We start from the raw sequence: 18,528 nt of genomic DNA on the forward strand, positions 1-18,528 counted from the left end.
CTCCAAATGTGCACCTCCCCAATGTCCCAAAGAAGCCTACGCTCTTCCTTACGATCAGAATTATGTGCACACACTACCGTTTGAAATGTTTCAAAATCCCCATTTAATACACAAAATATATAGATGTAGAAGCGGAAGAGGGGCTTCGGTTGCCTAGTTCATGAGAGTTCCGGTATATATAGGCCCGTCTGTTTAACATACAATAGGCTCGTCATTAGTTTTTGCAGGGAAAAACCCCGTACACAAATAATTCACGATTATCAAGTTCAATGTTCAGTCCATTTCACACTTTTTTGTATAAAAAATTCGATTTCATATAAATTTGGTATTTTCGTAGATTTCATAGATATGTAAAGTACAAACAGGAACATTACACAGAGGTATATAAAGTATCATTAATTAAGAAATTACTTATGATGTCATACCGTTTCTTCTTAAAACAATGAGCAGGAAAATAAAATATGGGGTCATGGAAGAGCCAAAGTAAAGGCATAATATTTTGGTTGAAGGCTCCTATGTATATGCAGTGTGAGTCTAAAAACTATCGAGAAAAAACTTGAAGAAGGGAGATATGAGTATATAATAAACCTATAATGAGTTGCAGTAGCGGACCGTGACCCGGAGGAGACAAAGCATTGGGGGGGGGGCACTGCATTGTTTGTGAACAATGCCGTGCCCCCCAATGCTTTGTCTCCTCGAAGTCACGGTCCGCCACTGATGAGTTGATTGGAAGAGCATAAAATACTAATTATCTCAAAGTTAAAACAAGACGATGAGATTCTCTTCCCTCCGATTTACAATCACGATAGGTCCATGACACAATGCACTTTTTTTAATAAGGATAAGCACTCGATTCCCGGCAGACAAAGATTACTTCGAAATATGACTCCAGACCTCTTCACTATTGACATTTGTTGGAGAGCTTTTGACAGGAAGCTCTTGAATCCTGAGACGGTCAAATCCTCTCGACCAGGGGAGCGTTTAATGAAGGGACTTTGTCCGACAAGTTCTGTTTTATCCAATAATTACCATCGTAACAGTACCTCTCAGCCAATCAGAATCAAGGAAAGATGTCAGATCTGACAACTTGTGGGACAAAAATGTTGATGAAATGCTCCCCTGATCATCACTTTCACTTAAGTTGTGTAAGATTAATGTACCTCTTATGTTTGTCAGTTATTCCATACAGTACATTAGATAGCCAAAGGCTCTTCAGATCATTATGCCCAATTTACATTTGCGAAGAGGCTCTGTGCTTATCTAGTTCCTAATTTTTGTTATAGAAATGTGTCACCCTTCGCTAAACTAGATTCAACACTGTTCACAGGTGTGACATATTGGCCCGGTTGAACCTACATTCAAATATTCTGGGTTAGATTGGCTCAGATATCAGCTTGTCACTTCGTGTTCTGGGTCGAATATGAATCGGGTCAAAAAGTGGTACAGAAAGAGTCAGTGTGACCATTTCTTGGACAAACTGTCAATTCCGACCTTTTCTGGATCACTGTATAAACGGATCAGGCTCTAAACTTTTATTGGTTACATCGTACCTCCGTGTGCATGCTCCTTTGAGGGTTACATCAGGGGGGCATTTCATGAAAGGACTTGTCAGACATTTTATCCGACAAGTACCAGTTTATCCGACAGTTACCATAGGAACATTGCCTCTCAGCCAATCAAAATCAAGGAAAGATGTCAGATCTGACAACTTGCCGGATGAAAATATTGATGAAACACTCCCCTGGACAGTGGCGGACCGTGACCCAGAGGAGACAATTGATTGGAGGGGCACTTTATTGTTTGTGAACAATGCTGTGCCCCTCCAATGCCTTTTCTCCTCCGGGTCATGGTCCGCCACTGCATCTGGACGTATTAACATTGGTGACTATCCAGTGGGAGAGGGTCGAATGGCAACCCCCCCCCCCCTTCCCCCATCTAGACGGAAAAAAAATCACACGAAAATGCAGACTCTGCTTATACCTGTCAATATGCAAAACGGGGCAGTGTGACGGGCCCATCGGACTAATTTCCCAAAGTGAATCAGATATGGGGTGGGTTTTTCTTTGTTTATACATTTATACAAAAAAGAATTTTCTTGTACTGGGCGTTGTGGCGTGCGCCTGTAATCCAAGCTGTGGAAGTTACAAATTGATGGAGAGGTTCGAGCCCTGATCACGTCTTTCGGATGGGGACGTTGAAGGTCGGTCCCAGACGTAAATAATCATACCTGATTGATACACGTCTGTCAAAAACTCAAAATACACAAATTGCCTGAAAATGTACATAAATTTGTATCATGTTTACTAAATATTTTGCGAGACATATTTTTTTTCAAAATGATTACTTAATCTTCCTGTATATGATATTTTTCAGCTTCTATTTTCTTGGGATCTAAACATGGCTTGGAAAGCATGTGCTAGTTTTATTCGTCTGCTTCCTATGCTAATAGGTAAATACGCTTTCCTAGTCTTGATTCATGTAAAATAACATCATCTGGACATGCTTTCTATGAGTACATAATTTAGTTTCTTCAATTTAGTTTATTTGTAATTTTTCACAATAAACAAGATACAAATAAGTACATGAATATTATTATTACAAATATTGGATTATGAAATACCTCAACTAAAAATTGGTAAAAACAATTTTGACAAAATAAGAAGAGTAGAGATAGTTATACATGTATAATAGTACGATGCAGTGCAGTATAGCTTTGACGAAACACACCTTAACGCCTTAAGGAAGATAAGTGTGTAATATGAACTATCCTCAATTAGGGTATGAACCACTTAGAAGTGCCCAGCAACTGTTTTTGAAAATCAAAATAAATCATACTATCCTCAATTATTTTCATTTGCAGCTATTGTAGCGTTTGTCCCATATTCTGTAAGTTCATCAGGTGGCACAGAGTTCGTCTTTGCACCCATGCCGAATCATCCTAACTTTATTGCGGAATCCATTATCGGCGTGATCCTTCAAGCAACTACTGACGAACCAACCACCGTGCACATAACAGTACCTGGAAGGTCATTCGAAAGACAACATATGATATCACCCAATCCTCTGGCATTTTCATTACCAAGAGACCTAATTCACCAAACGACGTCAGGTCCCATTGACTCGACAGTTCACGTCACCTCCGATAAGGCAATTACTGTTGTTCATTATAATCTTGATCCTTCAAACTCGGATTTGTTCACCGTGATTCCCTCAGAGTCTTTAGGGCAGGAATACTTTGTGGCAACAATGACTTGGGAGAGTAACCCAACGGAAGGCAGCGGTGTCGTGACATTATCAGCACTTGCAGAGATTGTCTCTGTGGAAATCCATGTCACATCTGCAGTGCAATTTGTTGACGAGACGTTTCAATCTGGAGATGTGTTTCGATACACCCTTCGCCCATTTCAGACAGTACAGCTCCTCCCACAGTTTACAGCCATCACTGGGACTAGGATCATCACAAACACATCCATCGCTGTAAGCTCAGGATCGAAATGTGCGAACGTCCCTGCGGGTGTTCAGTACTGCGATCACATAGCTGAACAACTGTCCCCGTTCACGTCATGGGGAAAGCAGTTCCTGATGAGCCCGCTTATTGGTCGGGGCTCGGGTTATGTCTTCCAGATTGTAGCAGGTCGCGACCAAACCACTGTTCTTTATGACAACATCGTTTTACGGCTTAACATGGGGGAATTTAGGACTGTAGATATTCCATCTCAGACTATGACGTTCGTTTCTTCCGACAAACCGATATCAATCATGCAATACGCCAAAGGAAGAACTAGTGACAGAACTACTAAGAGTGACCCTTCAATGATTCGCGTTCCTCCTATCGAGCAGTACGTTAGGGATGCCATGTTCCCGGTTTCTGAGTTTTCCAGGGAATCGACGTATATTGACAGCATTCATCTCGAGCTTACTGCAGAATGTACGCAAATCGAGAACATTTCCATCTTCAAAGACCTACAACCGGTATCGGTAAGTTGAGCATGATATATTTCATAAAATGGTAAACATATATCTCGTAAATGCTGTTGTATGTTTTCGAGAAGACATTAAGAGCCAGTTTCATTTGTTATCTAAGTATAGATCCCTCACACATACACACACACACCCTTGCATGCACACCTACCCAAACACAAACACACCTCTCTTTCTCCCTCTCTGTCTCTATCTCTCTCGTTATGTATTCCAATGAAGTGACCCTGCACGATGATAGTATTTTATTCACTTACTAAAGAGAAAACATTGACGGGTGAAGTGGGAGTTCAATAATCTTTGTATAATACTCTGAATTGAATCCCTATATTCACTCCCAATCGGATGATTACTTTAATGGGATGATTTTACGACAAATGCCCTGTGCGGAAATTCACTCTTTCAGTTTAAGAGATTCTATGGAAATAAATACTTGGGAGTAGGAGTAAAGGAAGTTTCATACTCTCTAAAATTCAGGTGACCTGGATAGCCCACTACTCTATGACAGTACTGAATGGCACAATGCTGTGCTCACAATGGACTGAGGTCAGTGGCGGATCGTATCGTCTGCGAAGCGAAGAGATGACCACCGTTGAAGGGCACACATTCTTTCCAAGGTTCCGTGCTGTGGTCTACGGGACTGGCTTGGGTGAATCTTATCTATACCGCGCAGGCGCCAATGAAAGACCTTTGACTTGCAGTAATGGTCCAACTGGAACAGCCTTAACTAAAGAACACGATTGTCCAAGTATGAACGAGAAGAGCCACGTACTATTACTTACACATTACATTTTTTACAGTTTGAATGCAGAAACATTCCAGATGTTCTTGTAACAATGGAAATTAAACACTAGAGTAAATTTCATCAAGTAAGAAGGGAATCGACAAGATTAACTTCTTGATTATGATTTGAAGTTAGAAAAATGGGTCCACTCTTCAGAACTATGGGTAAGGACAAATTATAAAGACAATAGACGAGCTTGTTAAAGTAGAGATACAAAAACCCATTAAGATGTTTTTATAAAAAATGAAAATAAATACATTATGATGTAATAAATCGCAGCGAAAGAAAACTGCGTTTCAGGGTTATGGTAACAGTCTAGAACTGCTAAAAAGAATCCTTGATATGCTCTGTTGTCATGGTTGTGAAACTGAAAGATTCCTTGTATTTTAAACTTAGATCCCCGGGTCTTACAAACTAAACTCTTTTCGAGAATGAAACTAACGGTTTAAAGTAAGCCATAACGGGTTCCGTTATTGTATATCAGTCTGCATTTAGGTTGTCATATCGTGACTATAGTTTGGTTAATTTTTTTTGAAAGGGCATTGCTTTGGAATACATTTTGGTCATAACCTCCTTGTTTCTGTACTTATCTAGTTTTATTCAACCCTGAAATGGTATCCTTAGAAGCAACCAATCTCACCATCACTTGGGACACAAGTCCAGATAACTTTGGGCTCTTCCAAACATGTGTGGTCTACATCACCAGCGGGGAAGGCATCAGCAGGGTAGTTACCATAGCAACCCATCCACCTGTGGTCCTGTCGCGACTTCACCCATATACCAAATACACGTTCTACGTTAACTGTACAAACAGCTTAGGGATCAAAGCGAGGCTTGACTTCCCTGCTGAAACTACTCTCAAAGCTGGTAACTTTCGTAAATCATGCTAGTAGGGAGTTTTCGATGCGACGTACGGAGGTTTCAAGGACACAGAAAATCGGTGAACCGAAACAACAGTTTCATCCTAAGTTTGCGATAGGAAGAAAAAATGCAAATTTGTCGTCAGTCCAGAGTCAAGGACGAAACTGATGTTTTGATCCACCAATTTTCGACAAAGAATTTTTGGGTTTTATTTGTCAATGTATTTGACAATGTATTTGCTCTGTTCTTGAACCTTCCGTCTGTCACGGAGCAAATGATCCCGATGAAACGAAACCGACTAGCATGTCCGTAAAAATAACGTAATATATTTGATCTGTCTGGAGTTGGTTTGGCCAAATTGACTGAGGAATATGAAGCACTTTATTGTCAGATCAAGAATTACGTGGGGTTTTCTTTAATTAGCTGACTCGAAAGCTGGAAAGTTTAATTATCTTTGCATACAGTTTATAATGCAAATCTAGTATATAAATGATAATTTGTATAACTTGTAATTTATCAAATAATAATACGAAATTCTTTTATAGAACATATCACATTATGATAAAACGGCCCTATGCGTTTTCCAAAAGGCTTGGATATTAATCAATTTTACTGCTCTAAAAAGTCAAGACTTCACAAAAAAATCAACACAGCAGATGCATTCATATTTATCTAGTATCATTATAATTAATGTTACCTATCGAATTTTCCTAATTTATTCGTTTTACTTGGATTGAACCAAGTAAGTGACAAGTTCCTCAAGGGTGAGAAATAATTTCCATCGCATCTCTCATTCACTTTCTAAGAGCCTCATCCTCCGACTGATGTAACGATAACGGAAGTGACGCAAACATCAGCTGTTGCATCATGGGAACCACCCCTGGTTACAAATGGGAATGGAACAGTCGACGGTTATCTGGTTTTTGCAGAACTTCAGGAATGTTTGTCCAGTTCCTGCCTAACAGAGTTGAAAAGTAAGCTGTATTACTTCCTAATTTCCAACATATTACTTCATATTACTTTTCATCAAGCCCCAAACTGTTCTTCTTTACTTGCGAATTAAATGGATGGTAATATAACTTCTTTGCAAAGTTTCTTTTTAAAAATATTATTTTTTCTCATGTGTGATTTGTTTTTCCTTATTTAAGTTTATCAAAGCATAGCGGTGAGGGAACACTTAGAACTGGACCCTTTTGCAAAATACAGAGTTGTCGTCATAGCGTACAACATTGACTCAAGAATACCTGCTCCTGAAGACATGCTCAACAGTTCGAACGTGACAAGCGGGGTATTCACAACATTGAAAGCTGGTAAGATGTATATATTGTCACTTTTTTTTGAATGTCTAAATGAGAATGATGCGTAGCATTTGGAAATAAATATGAAAACGGAATTATGACCATATTTAGTTGAAGCAAGATACAAAATGTTTCTCACAAGATACAAAATGTTCTCTTACTCCAGAACCGGGTCCTCCGAATAATGTAACGGTCACGGAAGTTACTGAATCCTCAGCTTTAGTCTCCTGGACACAACCCGTCTTCCACCGTGGACCCATTGATGGCTACACCGTTTATGCCATCCCAGAGAACTGTATTTCTGTCTCGTGTGAAACCATTAAAACCGGTAGGGCATGGTGTGTTTAAGCATCGGGAGACCTGGGTCCTGTCTTACAAAGAGTTGTGCTTGAATTGATCGACCTCAAATATCTGGAAATCAATCATTGTCATAAGGTTCTTGGAGGAAATGTGTAGAGTCCTTTTTACACAAAGAGGAGCACACTCAATTTCCTATAGACAACGATCAATGTATGAGTAGGCCTATACATAATAATGAAGAAAAAATGTTTTTGATCAAAAATGCAATTTATGTGTAGGCGTTGCAGGCTTTCCATAGTTGTGGCTGATCAGATCAATCGCAACTCTGTATAAAACGGGGCCTTGATCATAATTCGGTTCGGGAAAGTTCATATGGGAGATTTTTTTTGAAAGATACATAAAATTTACTAATTATTAAGTTGTCTTCTAAATGGTATCGTGTGATGTTAATACTACTGTACTTTAAACATAATTTAGAAGTGGTCTTCCATCAAAATAGATTGTAATTGAATTGCTTCCTTCCAAATACCGACGTTCATTTAAAGTCTTTAACAATGTCTAACGATTTTGAGTTGTTTGCGATTTTATTTTGTGGCAGATGTGGATGCTGACGTCCTAACACATAAGTTGGTCTTGAAGCCATACCTGTCATATAAAGCCGTGGTATTAGCATTTACATATGAGCCACGGATTTCTGATCATACAAAGCTGAATAGTCTTCTCGCTTACAGTGAGAGTTTTACTACATTGCAAACAGGTAAAATTATAATATTAATAAATTTCAAGACATTAATGATCGAACTCAAGGACATGGAACGATTTTGGTTAAAACTTGTTAAAGGATTAGACACGGGGATAGAAATACATCAAACAAATGTCCTGGATATGTCCTGTATTAATTAAACTTGAGAAATTGCAGGCCTAGTGATCAAAGACGATTTTCAAATGATAAAGAAGTAGGACCTAGATACATTACACATGATTATCAATATTTTCATTTTGTAGTCGTTTTGTTTGTTATTCAGCTGATTAATTGAAAAAAATATTCATTAATCAGATAGAAAGGCAACTATCATTAAGCGATAAATGAGTGACAGTATCGTCTCTATATGCACATGCTACGGTATCCGGGTAAAACACAAATACCGGAATAAGGTCTAGCATGACACAGTTGGAGTCGGATATCACTCAGAAAATAATGGACTTTAATCCGGATATATATATTTTTTTCTCTATCTCTCTCTCTGAACCGGGTGTGGCGCAGGCGGACCCGGGATTATTGGGCCGGTTTCAGAGAGAGTTCAAATCCACTACAATTTAAAACACCAATCCTAACCTAACCTTCAGCCAATCAGAAGCGTGCATTTGTGACTTGCAATCATTTCGTTGTTGTTATTTAAATGTTCCTTTTTAGTAAGGGCCCCTTTGCAACCCCGGCCCCCAGGTGTCAGATCTCTTTAAATCTCTGGGTTGAAATGCAATCATATTCTCATTATACAAAACACCTTACATGAAAGAATCCCCCGCGTCATTTTTGCTATTTCTCTACTTTTTTGTATTCTTCAGTTCCTATGAAACCAACGAGACCAGTCATAAACGGTGGTGTAACCGATTACAGTTTTGACATCAATGTGCCAGAATATCACAATCCAAACGGACCGATCAGGTAATTTCATTAACACCGATACCTGTAATTAAATAGTGTTCTACAATATTTTAAATACAATGACCTGTACTCTGAAGTCCAGATTAATTTAAGCTATGGGGAGCGGAGAAAGTCAAAATTGTGTTTTACATAATATATCATTGTGTTAACTGTGTCCGTTCATTCCTTATTGGTGAATAAAATTAGGTTGGTTATCATTCGGAGATAATTATAAACTGTTCAAATGTTGAACGAGGTGAAAAATGGAAACTGTACTGTTATAGATTTGTGTCACGATTGGCTGTCCATAATTGAACCACAACTTTAGACTAGAGTTTAGATTAAGCCAGAGTTCATCAGATCATGGACCTACTACATGATAAGGCCCATCGTCACCAATATGGCAGGGGAAAATATAATAATAATAATAATAATAATAATGAGACTTGTAAAGCGCCAAATCCACTCTGTAGAGTGCTCAAGGCGCATAAAGAGCTAAGAGTTAAATAGCAAAGTTTTTAGAAGATTTTTGAAAGTTTCGACAGAGGTACATTTTTTTATGTCTTCAGGAAGGCTATTCCACAAAGTGGGGCATGCAAAAGCAAATGATCTTTCCCCCCAAGTTTTTGAAACTTTCGGAATGACAAGTAAGCCAGAGGTGGATGAGCGCAAAATATATATTGCCATTTATTGATCTCGATGCAGTAGTGTGATCTATTATCACTTCATCACTGCAAATATAAAAAGGTTAATTATGATTCCGTCAACGCAGTGGTGCATTTTCCCAAAGTAACATCAACGAAACTGACTCCAAACCGACCAATGATATTACGTTATTTCAAATGATATACCATCGGCCGTTATGTGGTTGGTTTTGTGTACTGAAGCATAAATCCAATTTCAATTCAGTTAATGGAAAATCTTCACGTAAAACGAATAAAAGCATAATTAACGGGTACCCTACTGTACCCTGTCAATCTTTATATCATATTACACTCGTTTTCCGAAAACTTTCTATTGATATAATTATCTTTTAAATGTTGTAGAGCCACCTTTGTCAGTGAGTCAATCTCCTTTTGATAGGTTTGTAGAGAGATGGGTAACAAATTGTGTTTTCTGTATAGCCCTATGTTTGAGTCTACTGCACATCAGAACTTTGTGCTTTCATAATGTATTGTTAACTGGTTTGCAAGGCGAGCATATATCAAGTTTGGTTACAGATCATTGACTAAGCACATATTTTGATAATATACCGTGTAGTTACATAGTCCTAGAAGTATAGAAAGACATTGAAACAAATGTGACCAATGACAATTTATTTTTAATTTTTGTTAGGTCACCTTCGTGAGAATTTAAAGTAAAATACCCCTTCTGGGTAGCACAATGCAGGCCCCCATCCTGCAGCACGAGGACCCTTGATAGACATCTGAAAGCCCGCAAATTGACGAGTGGCCTGTTTTTGATAAAGAGATACAACTGTTGTAACTTTGCCATAATGGCAACTACCATGGCAACAGGGCTCAGCAGCCAATCAAAATCAAGGTTACCATGGTAGTTGCCATAATGGGACAGATACAATAGTTGTAACTCTTTATGAAACGGGCTCCAGGTGTTTCAGCAGTCTCCAAGATCACTGAAACGTGTGATGGCTCCGAAAGTCATGTGAAAGAACTTGAAAAGACGGATACTTGTCGTCTTGCTGGCTGAACTTTCATCATTCATAGTGATTTTTCCTTGGTCTATCTTTGGATCAATATATCTTTTATGCCACAAATGATCTTTCTGAAATCGTTAAATAGACTTTCACTGGTCTTTCACGGACCTTTAGATGATCTGCCAGGAGTCTTTCAATCATCCCCACATAAAAAATTGGGAAGAGAGACTGTCGAAAGATCTTGGACAGACTGAACAAGACTTTTGAAAGTTCACTGAGAGGCGCTGGAAGACTGCTGAAACAGTGTTTGAACTATTTAAAAAAGTTTTCGAGCGAATGAAGATAACGATGACCTTTAAAAAAACTAGTTCAGAATCTTGTAAGTTAGGAGACCAACGGCCGTTTACTGAGGCCACTGAAAGATCCGTAGAAAATTTTGGAGTCTTGCAGCATTCTTGTTTTCTGTGGAATGGGGGTTTGAATTTTCCAAAATTGTTTTAATTGTTCCACCTTTACCACTTTACCACTTTACATCCGTAACTTTTTATTTATTTATTTATTTATTTATTTATTTATTCTCGAATATTTATACAGAGTGGCCTGATCAGCATTAAAATACATACAATGCACGAAAAACATAGTAACAGGACATTATGAGATACAGAAAAAGGGAATAAATACAAGGTAAAAATACGAAAATGTGTTACGAGTTACAGATGGCAAGATACATGATAAAAATATGCAAAATATTAACATTAAAAGCTGGTCTACCTCAGGGCTCTGTGATTATATATAAGCATTTAAAAGATGAAAGATCGTTAAAACACAAGACAATGTATTATACAGTACTAATAAATTTACTTTTGGAATTAAAAAAAAAACAAAACAAAAAAAACCAAGCAGAAGACATATTGCATCATTTGATAATTTTATCACTTATATACATCAAGATAAAAAGATAAAAAAAACAAAACAAATAAAACACAACACGTTTCAATGTCTAGATAATAAGTGGTAATAACAGAAATACAAGAAATGAGCAGCAATCGATACCAAATGTACTATAGGAACGGCACGGACAATAGAATAGTGTATAAGTGTATTGTATAATGATTAGAATGAACGATATGATTTGTCTATATGTGTTTAAGTTGGAATTTAAAGGAATGAACAGATCTTGAAAATCTTATATGTTCAGGCAGTTTATTCCAAGTGAGAGAGCCTGAAAATAGGAAAGATTTTTGGTAGAAGGTCGTACGACATTTTGGCAATCTCAAGAGCAATTTGTCAGAACTACGTGTGGTTCTAGAAGAGACATCATCGACAAATGAAAGTCTATCGTATAAAATGGCGGGCGATAATTTATTGACACACTTATACATAAGAACACATGCGGCTCTATGGAGAACTTTGTATAGAGAGGGCCAATTTAGTTCTTTAAACACGATTTCAGAACGTGTCATCCATGTGCGATTTGATATCAGATACGCTGCCCTTTTATGTAACCTGTTAAGCGTGTCATAATTTCCTTCTGATCTTCCAAACCAAACATTAGAACAATAAAGGATATGGGGAATGACATATACCCAATAAAGTTTGGAAAGTTGAGATTGATTAAAATAATGTTTATTCCTGCGAATAATTCCAAGCTTACGTTTGATAAGATTTGAAATTAAATTGGTATGTTGCTTAAAGTCAAGGCAATTATCGATTGTTACGCCCAAACACTTCACTTCATTTTTACATTCTAGAGTACAGCCATGTATATTTATTGATATTTGCTGATTATGAGTAGTACTTAGCTTTTGTTTTGAGCCTAAAAGCATTACTTTTGTTTTATCATAGTTTAAGATCAGTTTGTTATTTCTTATCCATGAATAGGTCTCGTATAGTGCCTGGGTTAGATTGGTTTCGACCTCTGTTTTAGTCTTACCAGATACTGAAATAGTAGTGTCATCTGCGTACATATACACTGAGGCACTAGTAACATGATTCGGCAAGTCATTGATAAATAGTGAGAACAGAACCGGGGCAAGAATTGAGCCCTGAGGGACACCTACATTAATTTCTTTTGTAGAAGACTTTTCATTACCAATAGAAACGAATTGTCTGCGATTTACTAAGTACGACTCAAACCATTTTAAACACGATCGAGAGCAGCCACATGATTTAAGTTTATTGAGGAGAAGCTGTCTTGCGGTAATTGCTGTTCAGCTTTACGATGAGACAATGAGTATTGATTCCGATGACAATGCTTACAGCATCAACAATACAAGGGACTTCAACATTGCTAAGACTCGAATAGGGACCCCATTTCGTGTCACGGTTTTTTCTTCGTAAGTATTGCCTATACAACTAAATGTTATTTTGAGCGCGCGTATATATGTTTCTGATAAAAAAATATGGTTACAAATTCTAATGAAGGTTCTCTAAGCAATTCACGCAATTCAAATAAACATGATCGAACAAGTTTTAAGAAAATTTCTTACAACTTGCAGGTATATTCAATATACCTTTAAACAATGGTCTAATGAAACATAAATTACCATAAATTAGCCCATATTTGATTGATATAGTTGCCCAAAACCAGAAAACAATGCCTAATAATGTTCACTTTCGTGTAAAGAAGCTTCGGACAAACCTTTCTAACATTAAACAGTATCATTTTGTTAATATGCCTATCGCTGTTTCTTTTTAATGATTTTGATCCTTATTAAATATTTTAGAATGAGTTATAAATAAATTATTTATAAAATTGGAGAAAGCTGTATAAACCAACCAATACTTTGATTCCCCTAGCTTTCACTGTAGGCCTACATCTTTTATGTAATATGTACATTTTCCAGTTGTAAGTGTGACTAAAACTTGTGTCCTTTGTTTGCAATCCATTCTTCTTGGCATCTAAATGAACTGATGCTGCAATATATAGAACCGATGGTTACTCTTTAAAAAGAATATATATATCCAGTATTCCAGCAGACAATGTAATCACGGTTGGCTCTCGACATGAGGTTCATTCTGAATGCAACACTTTGGGTGTAGATGCAAGTCAAGAATCCAGAAAGCGACATGCCACTGTGAGAGGGACAACCCTGTACGCCACCAACGGTCCTTTGAATCCAGACAGCTTTTACTCGTGCTTTATTCGAGTGTATTCACCTTCTCATCAAAATGGAGTAAGAAATGACCTTTGATCTCAGAATTCTCTGCTGTATTCAATTTATTTTGAAAGGCATTTACCGTACCAAATTATCACTGAATTCTTGAGCGTCAATTTGGTAAAAGAAGACACACTATGAAGTCGTTCGTTTGAGTGGTGTTGTTTATCTTGGCAGTTTGCCCTCACATTTTAACGGAGTTTAGGCCTAGGCAAGAACATGGTTGACGCACACAATATGACCCCAATTTCAAAATAAGACAGCCCTATATTTCACTAATATAAATTTTTTTATGGTTATATCTTTTGAAATAAATATGAATGATAAATGAAAACGAACAATATTCGATCAATCTAGCATGACCTTGGAATAAACCCCCATAGATTTCTGTATCAAATGTCGTATCGACATGATCGGGGGAAGGGGGGGGGGGTAAGTAGTACCAAAGTTTTTAGATTTATTGGTAGTTAGCATAGGCGGCGGAAGCGGGGGGACGGGGGGGGGGGACGTGTCCCCCCCCTAAATTTTAGGTGGGGGGGACGGTCCCCCCCTAAATTTTGTTTTGATAACCTTTTTTTTTTTTTTTTTTTTTTGCTTGTCAATGTTTTTTCCTGCGTCCCCCCCCCCCCTAAATTCACGTGGACCCCCTTGACACGTGTGTTGTCCCCCCCTAAAATTTAGGTTGATGACCTTTTTTTTTTTTCTTTTTTTTTTGCTTATCAAAAATTTTTGGGGCGCTTGTCCTATTTTTTACATGTGTCCATCCCAAAATTTCAGGTGGACACCCCCTAAATTTATTGGCTTCCGCCGCCAATGGTAGTTAGTAAAAGTAGTAGTAGTATAAGAAGAAGTAGTAGTAGTAATAGTAGTAAAAGTAGAAGTAGTAGTAGTAGTAGTAGTAGTAGTAGTAGAAGTAGTAGTAGTAGTAGTAGTAGTAGTAGTAGTAGTAGTAGTAGCAGTAGCAGTCGTAGTAGTAGTAGTAGTAGTGTTAGTAGTAGTAGAAGTAGTAGTTGTAGTAGTAGTAGTAGTAGTAGTAGTAGTAGTAGTAGTAGTAGTAGTAGTGGTAGTAGTGGTAGTAGTAGTAAAAGTAGTAGTAGTAGTAGTAGTAGTAGTAGTAGTAGTAGTAGTAGTAGTAGTAGTAGTAGTAGTTGTAGTAGTAGTAGAAGTAGTAGTAGCAGTAGTAGTAGTAGTAGTAGTAGTAGTAGTAGTAGTAGAAGTAGTAGTAGTAGTAGTAGTAGTAGTAGTAGTAGTAGTAGTAGTAGTAGTAGTAGTAGTAGTAGTTGTTGTTGTAGTAGTCGTCGTCTCAGGGTCTGTCGTATGATGCGAATGTAGGTGATTCATGTGTTCATGATTATAATTTTGAGTGCGGGATAATTCGAGTAGAATTAAAAGTTTTGAAATGGTAAAAAAACATACAATTTTATGAGGGAGTGTCACCTAATCTCCAATTCAAAAATAAATGAAACAATTTCGAGATCAATAGAGAAAAAAAATTTAGCCACTAAGCTATACTGCATTAAACTTTCTGGAGGTTTTTTACTTTATGTCCAAACTGTATCTGTAAATGGGTAACCTTACTGTAATTTTGTGTGCGTGGGTGTGTAAGGGTGTATTGTGACTTTTATGTATGATAAGACATAATAGTGATTATGTGAGAGTGTATATTCAAAGTAGTGAATCTCTAAGTTGTTTAAGATGGATTAGAAACACTGCTAAATGTATATTCTAATTATGACATTGAATAGACGATCTATATTCATTCTGACTTGCTTATTTGTGTTACACATTTTGTTCTTATTCTTCGTTATGGTTTAATCTTTTTTACTGCTACAGGAGGTTTATTTCGCAAATGGACCGTTCATAAAGCCGATTCGACTGAAAGGTAATACTGATTATTCACCTGTATGTTTTATGCCATGCACTTCGTTGGAAGTTATGTATGAGGGCAGGCACGACATCCAGATTGTTTTAATTATATATTTCCATGTGTGTGTTGACTTATTCTTCGAAAGCATTAAAAAAATGTATCTTTTTACTCTTGAAACGAACAAAAAAGTTCCTTGAGTGATAGTATTTATGTAATTATTGTCTCTTCAACCGTTGTCAGGTATGTTGCGTCAGGGGTGGTACTAGGAAAGTACTAATTATCATATATATATATTAATTTATATTCAGCAATTGCTGGATATATACAGGGCCTTTTTTCACATCATCGGCCAATCTATTTCATGACAGCGTGCATATAACCGTTTGCCAAAAAATAGATATGACAAAACCCTAAAATTCAATAGCTTCATTATATATTTTCATCAGATTTTTTATGGAATTTAAAGTGTTGGGCTCAGTGAATTTCAGTCTCTTCAATCAGATATAACTATTTCAACCAGAATGTCCTTCATTAACGGATTACATAGATTCCATGTATATGAATAGAATTTTTTTTTTGAAGTGTATCATTACTATTACTTTTTATTCCTTTTTAAAGTTCCCGGTAGTGGCACTGTTACGACTGTGATCACCTGCACGGTAGTTGTGATTTTTCTTGTTATCTGCGTGATCGTGGCACTGATTTGTATAAGGTAAAATGTCTTAGTTCGTTTTGATAAAAAGTCTTTTCCTTTTAAAACGAAATCGCATATTTGTTTGTTGTTGTTTTTTAAAGTGAAAATGAGACACGAGCGATGGAAAAGATGACTTAGGTTACGATACCTACAATGAAACGCTGTAGAAATCACCATTTATTATCATCAAGATGTATTACTCTTGCACTATTATCTGTATATTAGACTTAACATACATGTATATCGAAAAATACCGCAGATGAACCCTTAATTTGATTTCATTTAAAAAATGAAATCTTTTAGAAACAAAATAATACTTTAAAGGTGTGGAAAATGTGAATTTTGATAAAAAATAAAGGAATTTTCAGTGTGGACTTTAAATATTGAATTTGAATTATTTGAATTAAATTAGATTTTCTCATTTTTATCCTTTCTTTTATGAAGTGCCACCCGATAAGGTATTTATTTGAATTTAAGTAGATTGCTTTACAGTCTAGTTTACAGGAAATAGTTTTCTTAGAGAGTTCTTTATTTCTTTTCCCCCCTTTTTTATCCTAGATCTCGACGGAAAAGGGCTAATAATTCCCCCTCGGCATCAGCTGCCTTCACGTTTCGAAGATGTACTGACACCTTACCCACTAGCCCACATGGTACCCGTGGAAACCCAAACCTTGATCATGATTATACCACTGGGACGACTGCTCCTGATTATACAATGTTTGATAAGAAGCCGGATCCTTTGCAACCATCTACATGTATTTATCAAAATATCAATGATGATGTTGTTGAAGGAGAATATGAATTCATGATATACAAAGGGGGCCCCAAGGGTTCTCCTTAATTGAGAAGAAAACAAAATTTATTGTAAACTAATTCACCAGCATGTAGTGGTATAATTGCCCATAATGTCGATCTGGCGGGTGTTTCATAAAGCTGATCGTTACAAATGACTGTACATGCGCCTGGTTACCCCAGGGGCGAATCCAGGATTTCCAAAAGGGGAAGGGGCATTCTTTTAGGAAAATTTGAGAATCCCCCCTAAAAAAAGTTTCACTATGAAATGATGGTCATATTGTCAATAAAAAAAAATTGGCTTTCACATTTTGGCCTGCGTAAAATTTAACACCCCCATTGTTGATGAATGATATTCCAATTAAAATAATTTACTGTGACTCTCAAAAGGGGGCACACTTGTGTATAAACTGTATATCTACATTAAAAATGCTGAATATGACTCTCAAAAGGGCATCTGAGTTACCCATTCTTGTGCCAAAAGCCATGTCCCTATGAAACTAACTTGGTATACCTTTAAGCACTTTGCGAACAGATTTATTAAACATCCACCGGATAATGATTTTTTTCCCGCATAGATTATCATAGTTAATACCACAGAGGGTAAGATACTGAACTTAATGCTTAGTACTTAATTTTAGAAATGATTTACCTACATGTATATATAGTTCAACGAGTACTGATAAATTAAGTTTCTGCGTCGCTCTCCCGGCATATTGTTACGTGGAGCGTTGTGGCCCAGTGGATTAGTCTTCGGACTTTGAAACAGAGGGTCATGGGTTCGAATCCCAGCCATGTCGTAATTTCCGTCAGCAAGAAACTGATCCACAATGTGCTGCACTCAACCCAGGTGAGGTAAATGGGTACCGGTAGGAAGTAATTCCTTAAGAAGCTGTGTGCGCTATGAACGCCTAGCTTAGCCGGGTAATATAGGAGCGCCTTGAGCACCTAACAAGGTGGATATGTGCGCAATATAAATATCCTATATTATTATTATATTACAACTTTCATAAAGCTCTTGATTTGTTTTCTGTTCTCTCCCCCTCTAAATCTCTATCTTTCTCTTTCTTTATCACTATCTCTCTCTCTTTCCTTCAATAGCTAACATACAATTCAAACAGAAATACCATGACAATTGTCTTCATTGTTGTGCTGGGAGACATTATGACGTTACTAACTTTTTTGCATGAATTAATTTTCGAATGTTGGATGTATAATTTAAACATTCAATTTGTCTCTTTTCTTCATGACATATAGGCTGCAGTCAGTTGCCTAGCTGAATATTTAACAAAAATCTAAATTTATATGCCTTACTTCCTTAAAAATTAAAATATGGCTTTTCCTTTTTGTTTCCTTTTGGAGATTCAATTTTAGAAACAAAATCTTAGTTTATCATATTAACTTATGCAGTGTCGATTTTTTGCTTTATATGCATATGACCATCAATTTAATGCCAATATCTAAATGGAAGTTTATAGAAATAAAAGGGAGAGGGAT

At 36.9% G+C, this 18,528-nt stretch overlaps 1 protein-coding gene across 1 annotated transcript; it reads left to right on the plus strand.

The window, feature by feature from the left end:
• Nucleotides 1-2,397: 2,397 nt before the first annotated feature.
• Nucleotides 2,398-17,302, plus strand: LOC121424126. Its single transcript, XM_041619724.1, has 14 exons — nt 2,398-2,449; nt 2,861-3,978; nt 4,456-4,726; nt 5,357-5,629; nt 6,430-6,597; nt 6,772-6,933; nt 7,088-7,249; nt 7,820-7,978; nt 8,788-8,887; nt 12,710-12,856; nt 13,489-13,696; nt 15,512-15,560; nt 16,164-16,257; nt 16,798-17,302. Exons 1-14 carry the CDS (start codon nt 2,398-2,400, stop codon nt 17,078-17,080), a joined length of 3,246 nt encoding a protein of 1,081 aa, XP_041475658.1. The 3' UTR covers nt 17,081-17,302.
• Nucleotides 17,303-18,528: the final 1,226 nt, after the last annotated feature.

This window comes from Lytechinus variegatus, chromosome 11 (assembly GCF_018143015.1).
Source record: "Lytechinus variegatus isolate NC3 chromosome 11, Lvar_3.0, whole genome shotgun sequence".
Classification (NCBI taxonomy): Eukaryota; Metazoa; Echinodermata; class Echinoidea; order Temnopleuroida; family Toxopneustidae; genus Lytechinus; species Lytechinus variegatus.

Coding starts and splice junctions, on each gene's coding strand:
- LOC121424126 (XM_041619724.1), top strand. CDS start 2,398: ATGGCTTGGAAAGCATGTGCTAGTTTTATTCGTCTGCTTCCTATGCTA. Junction 2,450..2,860: donor TCTGCTTCCTATGCTAATAG/GTAAATACGCTT, acceptor TTTCATTTGCAG/CTATTGTAGCGTTTGTCCCA. Junction 12,857..13,488: donor CGTGTCACGGTTTTTTCTTC/GTAAGTATTGCC, acceptor ATATATATCCAG/TATTCCAGCAGACAATGTAA.